Below are 13,659 nucleotides of genomic sequence, written 5' to 3' on the forward strand. Positions count from 1 at the left end.
CTCGCTCACTCTCTCTCTCTCTCTCGCTCACACTCTCACTCTCTCTCACTCTCATCATCTTCTCATAATGCAATTCTGGGTGCCATAACCGTCAATTGGCAGACGCCAAAGCTGTTGTCCAGGCAGAGAGTCTTTTAGCTCTGTGTAAGCTCCAAAATGCCATGGAGCGTCCCACTAAGGGCTTGTATATTTTGCTGTAGGGTAGGACAGTACAGTGATTTGCCCACTGACAAAGAAATGATCAGTCTATAATTTTAATGGTCGGTTTATTTGTAACAGTGAGAGACAGAATAACAACAAAAATATCCATAAAAACGCATTTTAATAAAAGAATAAGTATTTGACCCCTTTGCAAAACATGACTTTTGTTGGCAATCACAGAGGTCAGACGTTTCTTGTAGTTGGCCGCCAGGTTTCCACACATTTCAGGAGGGATTTTTGTCCCACTACTCTTTGCAGATCCAAGAGGTGAGATCTTGCATGGAGCCCCAGACCGAGGGAGATTGACATTTATTTTATGTTTCTTCCATTTGCATACAGTCGCACCAACTGTTGTCGCCCTCTCACCAAGCTGACTGGCGATGGTCTTGTAGCACCTTCCAGCCTTGTATAGGTCTACAATCTTGTCCATGACCTCCTTGGACAGCCCTTTGCTCTTGGCCATGGTGGAGACATTGGAATCCGATTGCTTCTGTAGACAGGTGTCTTTTAGACAGATAACAAGCTGAGATTAGGAGCATTCCCTTTAAGAGTGCTCCTAATCTCAGCTAGTTACCTGTATAGAAAGACACCTGGGAGCTTTCTGATTGATAGGGGATCAAATACTTATTTTACTCATTAAAATGCGAATCAAGTTATAACTTTTTGGAAATGCGATTTTTCTGGATATTTTTGTTGTTATTCTCTCACTGTTAAAATAAACCTACCATTAAAATTATAGACTGATCATTTTTTGTCAGTGGGCAAACATATGAAATCAGCAGGAGATCAAATATTTTTCCCCCCTCTGTATAAGCAGTGGGGAGGGGGCAGTTAAAGTGATATTAAAGGCTTGTTTTTTTAGCTGACCTATGCAGTGATTTTGTCCCTCGCCAGCACTCCTGGCCCTTCTCCTGCCAAGTTCCCCCACAGCAAGCAGCTTGCTATGGTAGCTCCCGAGCTGCTGCTCTGCATGTCAATTCACACACAGGCGTGGCTCGACTCTCTCTCTCTCTCCCTCTCCCTCTCCCTCTCCCTCTCCCTCTCCTCTCCCTCTCCCTCTCCCTCTCCCTCTCCCTCTCCCTCTCCCTATCCCTCTCCCTCTCCTCTCCCTCTCCCTCTCCCTCTCCCTCTCCCTCTCCCTCTCCCTCCCCCTCCCCCTCCCCTCACCTCCTCCCTCTCCCCTCTCCCTCTCCCTCTCCCTCTCTCTCCCCCTCTCTCTCTCTCCCCCTCTCTCTCTCTCCCCCTCTCTCTCTCTCTCCCCCTCTCTCTCTGTTTTTGGCTCAGTATAAAGAGAAGGGTAAGTGGGACTTTAAATGAAGCACATATAAATATGTGCCTCCATTCCTAAATCGGGTAAGTTAAAAAGATTTTTTTTATACTAATATATATATATATATATATATATAAATCTCTATCAATGTGATACAATTCATATGCATATAAAATGATATAGCAGCACATTCCAGTTGTCAATGTGTAACATATTGATCTCTGTAACAGAAAATGAACAGAAATAGCAATAAATATGTGGTATGCATAGAGTAGCAATATGTAAAGAACATGGTTGCATCCAACAATGCTCAATGCGTTTCGTGGTAAATCCACTTCCTCAGGAGCGGATGCATCCACATGTCTGCAAAAAATAAGCAGCAGTATAATCTGGCTTTGACTAAAAAAACAAAAAAAATACAATAGAAGGGTTAAATGAAGGAGAAAAAGGATGTTTGGTTCTAATTACTCACATGGGACCTGGAGTACGAGCACATACGATACTGCGAAACAAGGGCCGCTATGGTTGTAGTCTGCACCGGGAGCTGAGGTAGTAAAACCAAGCACGGGGCGACCGCTCACAAACCATTCCCAAAAATAGAGGTCGCCATGTAGTGTTGAGTGGTGGCAGGAAGTGATAAAATCCAGGGGATCTTGAAATTAGTAAATAAAGAATGTCTCTCAGAAAAATGAGTAGTACTCAACGTAAGTGTAAACCAGTATCCATTGGAGGGTGTGAGATGGTAGAAAGAAGTAAGAAAGCAAGAACACAGGAGTGTTGCCATGAGTCATGGACAAATAAAGGTAAGACTAGTGTGCAGGGTGTTGCATGGCCAATCGTACAGTGCTTTGAAAAAGTTATTCATACCCCTTGAAATTTTCCACATTTTGTCATGTTGCAACCAAAAATGTAAATTCATTTTATTGGGATTTTATGTGATAAACCAACACAAAGTGGCACATAATTGTGAAGTGGAAGGAAAATGATAAATGGTTTTCCATTTTGTTTTTACAAATAAATATGTGAAAATATTGTGGTGTGCATTTGTATGGTGCCCCCCCGAGTCAATAGTTTGTAGAACCCCCTTTCACTGCAATTACAGCTGCAAGTCTGTCTCTACCAGCTTTACACATCTAGAGAGTGACCTTTTTGCCCATTCTTCTTTGCAAAATATCTCAAGCTCAAGCTCTGTCAGATTGAATGGAGAGCGTCTATGAACAGCAATTTTCAAGTCTTGCCACAGATTCTCGATTGGATTTAGGTCTGGACTTTGACTGGGCCATTCTAACACGTGAAAATGCTTTGATCTAAACCATTCCATTGTAGCTCTGGCTGCATATTTTAGGGTCATTGTCCGGCTGTAGGGTGAACCTCCCCCCCACACCTAGGCGTTTTGTTTTTCAGGCAGAAAGTCGCTTGATTTTTGCCTGAGAATTGACCGCTTCCCCTTGGGTTTGGGGAAAAAAAACACAAACTGATCCCTTCTTGTGGCAGCTCTTAATGGCGGCCCTGTAGCAATCTCTGATACTGCAAGAAAACGCCAAAGCTTTGTCCCGGACTGTAACAGGACCCAGATGATGCCACAGAAATGATACACCTTATACCTGAAAGCAGCTGCTTTTTATTTTTTATGTAATAGTCACTTTTTGTATTTGAAACATTTTGTGTATCTGGGAAATATTGTAATTTTTTTATTATTGCTACTTTTTTGCAGGGGTGAAAGGAAAAGCCTGGAAGTGGCACCCGGAGCCGAGAGCTATGTTGCTGGAGAAATTGCAGGCAGCTTATTCTCCAAGAAATCTACACAGAGTTCCACAGCCCTGTCCTCCCTCTTCGATACCAAGGTCTCCACTGTACAGCCCCTATATGTTCCTGTTGTGCTGGTGAGTTGTCACAAAGTTTACTGATCATCGGACACAAAAACTTTTATTGAAATATATCTTCTCAATAACCACAAAGTACAGTGAGGGAAAAAATTATTTGATCCCCTGCTGATTTTGTATATTTGCCCACTGACAAAGAAATGATCAGTCTATAATTTTAATGGTCGGTTTATATAACAGTGAGAGACAGAATAACAACAAAAATATCCAGAAAAACACATTTCAAAAAAGTTATAAATTGATTTGCATTTTAATGAGTGAAAGAATAAGTATTTGACCCCTTCCCAAAACATGACTAAGTGTTTGGTGGCAAAACCCCTTGTTGGCAATCACAGAGGTCAGATGTTTCTTGTAGTTGGCTACCAGGTTTGCACACATCTCAGGAGGGATCTTGTCCCACTAATTTTTGCAGCTCCTCTCCAAGTCCTTAAAGGGATTGTAAAGCTTTGTTTAAAAAAATAAAAATAACAAACGTCATACTTACCACCACTGTGCAGTTGGTTTTGCCCAGAGTGGCCCTGGTCCTCCTCTTCTGGGGTAGCTCAGCGGCGCTGCTGTCAATCTATCCAATCAGGACACGAGGACACCGGCTAGAGCTGGTATGCTTGTTCCCAGCTGAAGAATGACAGGGTTCAGGTAAGTAAAACGGGGGGCTGGAGGGCTGCAGCATGAGAGTTTTTTTTCACCCTAATGCATAGAATGCATAAGGTTAAAAACCATGAGGGCTTACAACCCCTTTAAGATTTTCGAGGCTGACGTTTGGTAACTCGAACCCTCAGCTCCCTCCACATATTTTCTATGGGATAACACTTTAAGTCAGCTCTGAAAGGTTTTACCCCCTTCCTCACTAGGCTGTTTTTGCAATACGCACTGCGTTGTTTTAACTGGCAATTGCGCAGTTGTGCGACGTACCGAATAAAAATTGACATTCCCCCCCCCCACAAATAGAGCTTTCTTTTTGTGTATTTTGATCACCTCTGCGGTTTTTATTTTTTTGCGCTATAAACAAAAAAAGACAGACAATTAAAAAAACAAAAAAAAAAAAAAAAACAATATTTTTGCTATAAAACATTCTCAATAAAAATTTTTAAAAAATCCAATCTCTTCATCATTTTAGGGCCAATATGTATTCTGCTACATATTTTTAGCATAAAAAAAAAAAAAAAAAAATCACAAAAGGCGTATATTGATTGTAGATACAAACAAACCCAAGGATAAACCGAGGAAAAAACCAAGCTTTACTTACCACCAGCCCACAGACAGCCAATTAACTTGTCTAACAATATGCGTTAAAAACAGGGGTTTAGTCTGCACACATTTGCAAATGCACGCGTAAGCCACAGAATCCCGCCAAGGCACCCCAATATCTGTGGTACCTAACACTAACTTATGAGTGTCCCCACGGTGGAGGCACATGCATTCTGATGGATAGGTGAGAGCATTGTAGACACTATAACTTTTAGGCAAAACCAAACTGTGAGATAGATTTATGGACTTTTTAAAAGTGTTTTTACTAGTAATGGCGGTGATCAGCGTTTTTTTTTTTTTTTTTTTTACTGGGATTGCGGCGGACAAATCTGACACTTAGTGACTCTTTTTGGGGTACCAGTGACATCTGTTTAAATTTCACTGGCAGGGAAGAGGTTAACATCAGGGGCAATTAAAGGGTTAACTGTTCCCTATGAATGTAGTTTTTTCTTACTGTGTGGGGGACGGATGCACTGGAGGAAGAGACACATCTGTGTTCCCGATTTTAGCAGGAATCACAGATGTCTCTTCCTGTCTGACAGAACGACTGTCTGCCTTGTTTACATCCAGCGAGCAAATGTGGGTGGTCAGTGGTCTGAACATCTGAGGCCTTGGAGTCCGCCGGAACCACTGATTTGCTCCTACTGTGTCCAATCACAGCGGGAGTGCAGCACTTGCGCGCACCCCAGAGCCGTTCTCAGGAATCACGTACAGGTATGTGATTTTGCTCTTAAGGTCCACCCTGCCACAGTAAATGTACTTTGGGTGGTCCTTAAGTGGTTAAAGGAGTTGTAAAGGCAGAAGGTTTTTTTTATCTTAATGCATTCTATGCATCAAGATAAAAAAAAAAAACACCTGTGTAGCAGCCTCTCCAGCACCCCGCAATTACCTACCCGAGCTGCTTCTCTCTCCAGCGATGTCCATAATTCCCTCAGCCATCCAGGACACTCCTCCTGATTGGCTGAGACAGAGCAGCAGTGCTATCGGCTCCTGTGGCTGTCAATCAAAATCAGTCAGCCAATCGGGGGTGGAGCCAAGTTGGGGCTCCGTGTCTGAATGGATACACGGAACTTTGACTTGGTTTGGTTGACCCCTGTAGCAAGCTGTTGGCTGAGGGTCACTCAAAGGAGGGAGGAGCCAGGAGCAGCAAAAAGGGACCCGAGAAGAGGAGGATCCGGACTGCTCTGTGCAAAACCAACTGAACAGAGGGGTAAGTATAAAAAAACATGTTAAACAAGCCTTTACAATCACTTTAAGTGCCCAGTAAGCGAGTGGTTAAAGCCTGTATTGTCAGCGCCATCTAGTGGCCAAAATGCAGTGTCGTTCCTTGAGATGTTTCAGAAAACTCCCTAATTTTGGCCACTAGATATAGCTGACGATACAGAAATGAATCTCTGAGAATAAGGGACATTTCATTCAACTTGCAAAAATGCTTCTGACATTCGTACAACACATGGATCCCAAAGAGTTGGGGCACCAAAAAAATGAATAAAATTGTGGGAGTATCCAACAGTTCGGTGTGGTAAGGGTGGAGACCGTCAAAGCCAAATCTTCCAACCCTTAATGATTGTTTGGTCCGATCTTCTTTTTTTAATGATTGCACCCTTTGAATTGCTTCAACAGTCTAAAACAAAAAGAAAACTTCCTGAAACGGAAGACACAAAAGAAGACAAAACGACATCGGCCTCTCATCAGACCCCGCAGAAAGAAACTAAAAAGCCTAAGAAGGAGCTGACTGTAGCAGAAAAGAACTAGCAAACAGGTATAATTCAGATTATTGGAAGAAAGTGGGGGCAACATCCAGTGATGACATGTAAAACAAACAAAAAAAATCACTTTGGTCTGCTTGTTGTGTTTTTGGATTCAGTGTCTGGGTAGGAAAGTATTGTGGGCTTTGCATTAGAACGTGATTGTTACTGATGGTGATTTAATTGGGGCCCTTCCCCCAACCAGGTTATGATATGTTTGCTGGAAACTGTTTTATTATTTAGAGTCTTTATTTCCATAGATTCCATCTCTATATAGATCGATAGATAGAGAATATAGATAGAGATGTGTGTGTGTGTGTGTGTGTGTGTGTGTGTGTGTGTGTATATATATATATATATATATATATGTATGTGTGTGTGTGTATATATATATATATATATATATATATATATATATATATCTCTTTTTTTTATTTTTTCACACACACTTTTATATTTTAGTTTCTACCTGTAATATTGGGAACTGATTTGAGTATATATGGACTTTGTGAGTGTGCATAGTTGATATTCTTGCTCCCCAAAACATGGCAACCATATTGAGAGAATCTGTTATTGGACCTATGGGGTCATCCAGCTGCAGTGTGACTCTCTCCGCATTTTAGTGTGCCCAGGATGGACAGGTGGAGCGTTCAGCCTGCTAAAAGGGACAAAGGTCCAGAACTCAGGTCTTCTGCATTCCAAACCTTTGACCCTCAATGCACAGGGCCCTAATGCCTGTACCATGCAATGCAGCCCCCTAAGCCCGCAGCCTGCCTTTACTTTGACAGTCTGCCTGCAGTGGGGCTAAAGCACTGCACCGGTCCCTCCCAGGCAAACTAGAACGCCGGGAGGGTCTCACTGCAGTTGGACGGGCTTGCGTGCAAAGGGCCCTAAAGTTTTAAAAAAAAGCTTGGAACCCATGGATAACTTATTACCTTTCAGCGGATTATGTTTACTCTCTATTGACTATTTAAAGTGGTTGTAAACGCTTACATATACCCAGTGAAGTGACTGGCCTCAGGTGACACACGGACATGAAACAAATTCTGCTACATAAGTTGTACCTGTTTATCTGCAGTCATGTGTCCTGTATATCTTTAAGAAACTCGGAGATGAAAAGGATTTTTTCACAGACTCGCAAAGCAGAGCTGATTCGGGGGAAAGGGACCCCCCCCCCACCACACTGCACACAGGAACAGAGCTGAGGCTGTCAATCACAGGCTGTGAGCTCCCTCCCCTGTCACCAATTTTCTCTTAGTGTCAGGTAGGGATCAACCGATTATTGTGCGGCCAATATTCACTTTTTTAGAAGTATCGGTTGAAAAACTGTCCGATACTGCTTCAAGGTATTTTACCGGGGTGATGCCTGCAGATGCAGGCATCACCCTGGTACCGTTCTTTAGAGCAGACGGTCGGCTTTATTGTAATAACAACTGATGCCGCTAAGCTGTTATTGGGCTGTTATTCCAAGCAGCGAGAGGGGACATCCCACCATTTCCTGCTGCTCGCCCGTGCTCTACCGTCCCACCTTGAGGCCCGAGCAACCGGCCGGCACGTCGGCCGGCTGGCCGAAGACCCAAACAAAGCTGATGCTTCTTCCAGGTCTCGGATCTAGTAACCTGGAAACAATGTCATGAAATCACTTCCTGGATTACTGGTATCTTAAAGGCGCCATTTAAAAAAAATAAAGTATTCAAAAACACTGATCTTGACGTTTTTAATACTTTGAAGTGCAGAGGAGGGGTTTAGGGTGTTGTAGACTCCCATAAAAAGTACCTGTTACTGACTATTGCTGTCATAAGGGATGTTTACATTCCTTGTAACAGCAATAACAGTGATAAAAAACGAAAAAGATGTAAAATGACAGTGTAAAAAAATGTTTTTATATGTATAAAATATTGGCAGGATAGGTAGCTGAAAAATCAGTATCGTATCGGCACAGAAAAAACAATATCGGTCGATCTCTAGTCTCAGGAGTGATTCATGCTGATAGTAGATGAATGAAGCAACAGAAATTACTCTTAGTGCTCTGGATTGAGAGAAGTACACACTATAGAGGGATATGCTTTGTTCATATTTCATGTTTGAGGTTTACAACCACTTTAACACCAACTAGCAACTCCTGCTATCATTGTATTCAGCTATTGTTTTATAACTTATATTAAAAAACATGTAATAAAATGAAATTACAATTCTTCCACTTTCATGATGGTGTCTCTTAATGCAGGGAAAGCTCTCTGGCAAATGCAGACGAAGATGAAAAAACAAAGGCTCAAGCAAAGAAGGGCAGGAAGAGCACCGACGACGAGGAGCTGCCCCTGTACATCAAGAGGAGACAAATCAAGGCGGAAGAGAAGGTGAAAAACAAGAGAACCATCTTTATCGGGAACCTGCCTGTGTCCTGCACTAAACAGGTAAAATACTATATGCAATGTAACCCTATGCTAATGCATATTAACCATTGCTTACCAGTCCTTTGAGGATGTATTTGGTGCCGGCACACTAGAAGTCTTCAGCTGTTTTGCAAATGTCTGGGTTGCTGTTGTGTTGCTGTACCCTTTTTAGGTGGTAAGCGCTACCTCCTAGTACCTTTCTCTTAGGCTGTGCATTGCTATACATGTCCTATAATGACCTGAATTATTTAGAGTTAAAGTGATTTTAAAGTCTTTTTTTTTTTTTTTTCTCTTTTATTTTAATTAAAATAACAAACCTGTTCTACTTGCCTCCTCTGTACAGTTGGTTTTACAAGGAGCAGCCAAGATCCTCCTCCTCTCGGGTCCCTCTTTGCTGCTCCTAGCCCCTCCCTCTTGTTGAGTGCCGAGCCAAGCTGCAGCACCCTTTGTCCATTTAGATACGTAGTCGTGGCCCGGCCCCATCCACTTTCTCTCCTCTATTGGCTGACTGACTTTGATATCAGTGGGAGCCAATGGCGCCTCGTTGCTGTCTCAGCCAATGAGGAGGGGAGTACCGGATGGCCGAGACATTCCTGCAGCTTCGCTGGATCTAGATGGACTCCAGGTAAGTATTAGGGGGGGCTGCTGCACACAGAAGACATTTTTATCTTAATGCATAGAATACAGTAAAATAAAAACCTTTTGCCTTTACAATCACTTTAAGCCGGCCTTAGATGGATTGAAGTTTTGGTTGGCTCAGCAGGGACTGGGCCAATTTTGATCCATGTATGGCTGATTCTGCTCAGCAGAAGTTAATTTAACAGTTGACTACTGTCAGATGGGACTGTATAAAACTTTTTTAATCAGCGGCCTGCAGCCAAATCGGCTTCAGCCACTGATCTGTGTATTAAAATGGAGGAGTCTCATTGTCAGAATATATTGGCAAAAGGGGAGGATTAGGACATTAGTGAAGTGGATGGGGGAATCCATTAGTTTAACCATCATCCTGCCAGGTGATTGAAAAAATAAATATTATTCATGTGTGGCCGTTTTTCACCCTTTCTACTCCCACATTTTTATTTTTCCATTAACCCCTACCTTCATGGTGGTGAGATTTGGTGCTGAGCAGATTTTAGATACCCACGTAGCACTGTCCAGCAGATATCCTCCTCTCTTTTGCCAGTTCTTGGTTCCTCTTCCCCCTCCCCCACCTTCATATTGGGTTCAGCCAGTGCGTCTCTCGATGATGCCCTGCCAGGCCCGCTCCATCGTCTTTTACTGAATAAAAAGGCTTTGCTACTGGGAAATGTGAGGTTTATATTCACAGAGGCAAAGAGGGAACTGTGCATGTTGTTTGTCTAAGTGAATGACAGTGGGGGGGGGGGGGGGGGGCAGTTTTGAGAAATAGAGGCAGGAAGCTGCTGGCTTGGTATAATGACACTAGTATTGTAAAGTGCATGTAACTAACTGAACAGCATTGGGGGCCTGTGTGGACGGGCCTTGGTGCACACGCTGTGTGCTACTACCATCAGATTGAGAAGCTCCTGGATCACTCAGATCAGTTCATCTGCTTTTGTATGTCCATAGATTTGTATAGAGAAGCAGTGCTGAAGCAAGTAAAAGCCCTGCGGATGCTGGTACTTAAACAGTTCAGGTGTTCGTATTTGCTGGAGCGGAGTTCTGCTTTATCTTTCATACTGACCGCTTTTGTTTCAGATGCTGAAGGCTTGCTTTAAGGACTTTGGCGAGATTGAATCTATGAGGTTCCGCTCCTTGGTAAGTGTTCTATCATTCAAATTAAATTCTCATAGATTTATATTCAGATTGACTTTTTTATACCGATTATATTTTTAGATGTCCTTTTTTCTTAAAAAAAAAAAACGCATTCTGCAAAAGATCAGAATGACTTCCCAGTCTGGTGCACAGTGATTCTGACCTTCGCTCTCTTGAAGAGCTCTGTGGGGATGCCTAGTCCCTCCTCTGTGTGCCTTTGTTACTACAGGAGTATCCCGTCAGGCACTGCAGCTTTCCAGAGCCTGAAGATGGGAGTTGCCACCTGCTTGACTGTTTTATTCCTCCATTTTATTTTTTGAATTGTGCATTTCATCTGGTAACAGTCATGGTAAAGCTGAACTTCAGGAAAAAGATACAAAAAAATCCCTTGCATGGGGGTTCCCTTTGCACATCAGGGCTCCCTCTGCTCATTTAAGCCTAGGGTACCCATAACAAAGACCTTTACCATAGCTGTTGCCTCCCTCATTCCAGCAAACTCCCTCCACAATGTCCTGCAGCCTTTTCTCCTTGACACTTAAGTGGTCGCAGACACTGGCATCATTGAGTACAATGCAGTACCCTTAGCCCTGCATTGTATGTGAGGATGCTAAAGGATTGCCAACAACCTGGAGCTTCAGGGAGAAGATTTGAGCGCTGTAGGTAAAAATGCTTGTTTTTGGTGCCCGAGACATAAATGGGTTTTTAACGCTTGTTGTGCAGGGAAGCCCCATTGTAGAAGTAAAACCCTGATGGGTTTTATTTCCTCTTTTGCTCCCTCATCAAACCCTGCAAATTAAAAGCATAATTGGCTAGTATGCAATGCATACCAGCCCATTATGTGACACTTACCTGCAAACGAAACCCGCGCTGTCCCCTGTTCAGGCCGTCTTCACCCCTTTTCCTTTCGTGGGGCGCAGACCCCAACTCTGTGACTGGCCGGAGCTGCGTGATTTCAGTCACAGCACATGCTGGGGAAGAAATGGCACAGTGGTCCGTTTATTCACAGCACATGCGCCGATGATGACATTGGCGCACTACAAGTGAAATAACGCCTCACATTTAGTGGATATCTCCAATACCTATAGGTAAGCCTTATTCTAGGCTTACCTATAGGTAAAAGTCAAACAACACTGTTTACAACCACTTTAAAGCAGATCTAAAGTTACATTTTAAGAAAGCCACCCCTGTCCCTTTGCCGATCCCATCAAAAAAAAAGAGTCCTAAATTAGGTCTTTCTCTAGATCGGTGGGGGGGGCAACTTAATTTCATTGGGAACTGCATCAGCATTATGGTTGGCCTCAAAGGACCAACTCACCACCCCCCCCCCCCCCCACTTTCATCACAGTCACAGTGCACCCCCCCTTACCTTGTGCTGCTGCCGGGAAGAAGCTGGGGTGGAGCTGGGAAGCAGAAAGTGCAAGGTCCGGAGGAGGACTGGAGTTGGCTGCCAGAGTTTTCTGAATGCTGACACCAGGGGAGGTGAAGATGAGGGGGTGCTGTGGCTGCACAGAGAGGTGCAAAATCTGTAAGAGGAGTTTTCTCCTCTTCCCTGCTTCTGAGATGAGAAGGGGGGGGGGGGGGGACCAAAGGTGAGTCTCTGTAGCCGCATGGAGAAAAACAGGATTTGGTAGAGGATTTTGTCCTCTCTGAGCTGAGACAAGAGGGGTCCCAAAGCTACAGGAGAGGTGTGCGGGCCACCTGGTCAGGAACAGGCAGCCAATCAGTACCTCTGCCAGACATAGAACCATCCCTGAATATGCACAAAGAACTGCATGTGTCAGGTAAGCAGCGAGCTAAAGAGAGGCCACCTCAGCAAATAGGTATTTCAGGGCTCTAATTTTTTTTTTTTTTAACATGAGCAGAATGGTTAATGCTCATGCTTGCCTCTTTGGTGCACCTGGGAATGGAATTATTGTGCTCAGATTGCTGGTGAAAACAAAGAGGAGTGCTAGAAGCACCCGTAAGGGTTCCTATGGAGAAACCCCCCCCCCCCCCGGAAGAAAAAGGGGGGTGACAGGGTCCAGACAGGACAGGTAACTGCACTCTGAACAGAAGATGAAGCCCCTAGTTGGCAGAAGAACCCTTAAAGGAGAACTATAGCCAAAGCTTGTTTGGCTGTACTTCTCCTGTGGATCACAGGATTGCAGTTTGCTCTGCACTCCTGTGACCCGGTTTCAGCTGACAGCGGCCTGAAGCATTCTGTCTGCTGACATCACAGAGCCGGTCCACGACTATATGGCAAGGATGGATAGGATCCAACCACAACCCTGGACCAGGACTTGGCTCAGCCTCTTGGGGGGGATTGAGCAAAGAGCCAGTGACTTCTCACGGAGCTCTGAGAACTGAGTGAGTGTTTGGTCGCTCAGTTCTCTGCCTTAGTGCCAGCGGAGAACCGATGCTGCATCCACTTATGCAAGTATAATTCTAAAAAAAACAAAAACTTAACTTCTCTCTTTTAAAGAGTTACTGTGCATTCCAATTAACCTTCAGAGAGTTAATTTTTTTACATTTGGATTTTCATTAAAGGAAACCACTGAGAGAAACTAGGAGGTTTCCATTGCTGACTTTTAATTCTGCAAATACCACTTCCCAGACTGAACATCCTGACCCCATGCTTTATCACTAGTCTACAAGGATAAGGACTTTGCCTGATCTGCATGTATGTACCGGGTCAGTACATACATCCAAATCAATTTATGGAAGCCAGAAGAATAGAACAGCCAGACAACTAGCATTCTCAGCAATGGCTGTTCTCGTATTTCTCACATGACAGGTTTCCTTTGGGCTTGTATAGTGTCATGATTGCCTGACTAAGCAGGATTTTCAGAAGGCATTCCATGGCGCTGCATCACCCTTTGTTTCTTAAGCCGCCATAGATGGATTGAATATTGGATTGTTCAGCAGGGACTGGCCGAGATTTGATAAATTTATGTGCAGGCTGGTTGCACGGAAATTGATCCATTAAAGTATTTCAGACAACCACCCTTTTGGGATTTTTTTGCATGCGATTACGTTAAGCGGCTAGCGGTAATCATTGTGTTCTGCAGGCAGGAAAGGCTACCTGTCAGCAGAACACAATAGCGCTGTGCGAGCAATTAACCACCCCCCCCCCCCATCAACATTGACTGTGTTGATGGGGGGGG

The 13,659-nt window shown here is 43.8% G+C and overlaps 1 protein-coding gene across 1 annotated transcript in view; it reads left to right on the plus strand.

Moving 5' to 3' along the window:
- The window catches only part of RBM34 (RNA binding motif protein 34), a gene marked incomplete in the record, with an annotated part of 52,606 nt that overhangs the window by 10,846 nt on the left and 28,101 nt on the right, over positions 1-13,659 (plus strand). The window contains 4 exon segments of the mRNA XM_077479574.1: positions 6,227-6,349; positions 6,352-6,364; positions 8,578-8,764; positions 10,460-10,519. Of these exon segments, the coding sequence (XP_077335700.1) occupies positions 6,227-6,349; positions 6,352-6,364; positions 8,578-8,764; positions 10,460-10,519 (383 nt within the window).

This window comes from Lithobates pipiens, unplaced genomic scaffold (genome assembly GCF_037356315.1).
Source record: "Lithobates pipiens isolate NorthernLeopardFrog02 unplaced genomic scaffold, aLitPip1_a1.2 Scaffold_1, whole genome shotgun sequence".
NCBI lineage: Eukaryota > Metazoa > Chordata > Amphibia > Anura > Ranidae > Lithobates > Lithobates pipiens.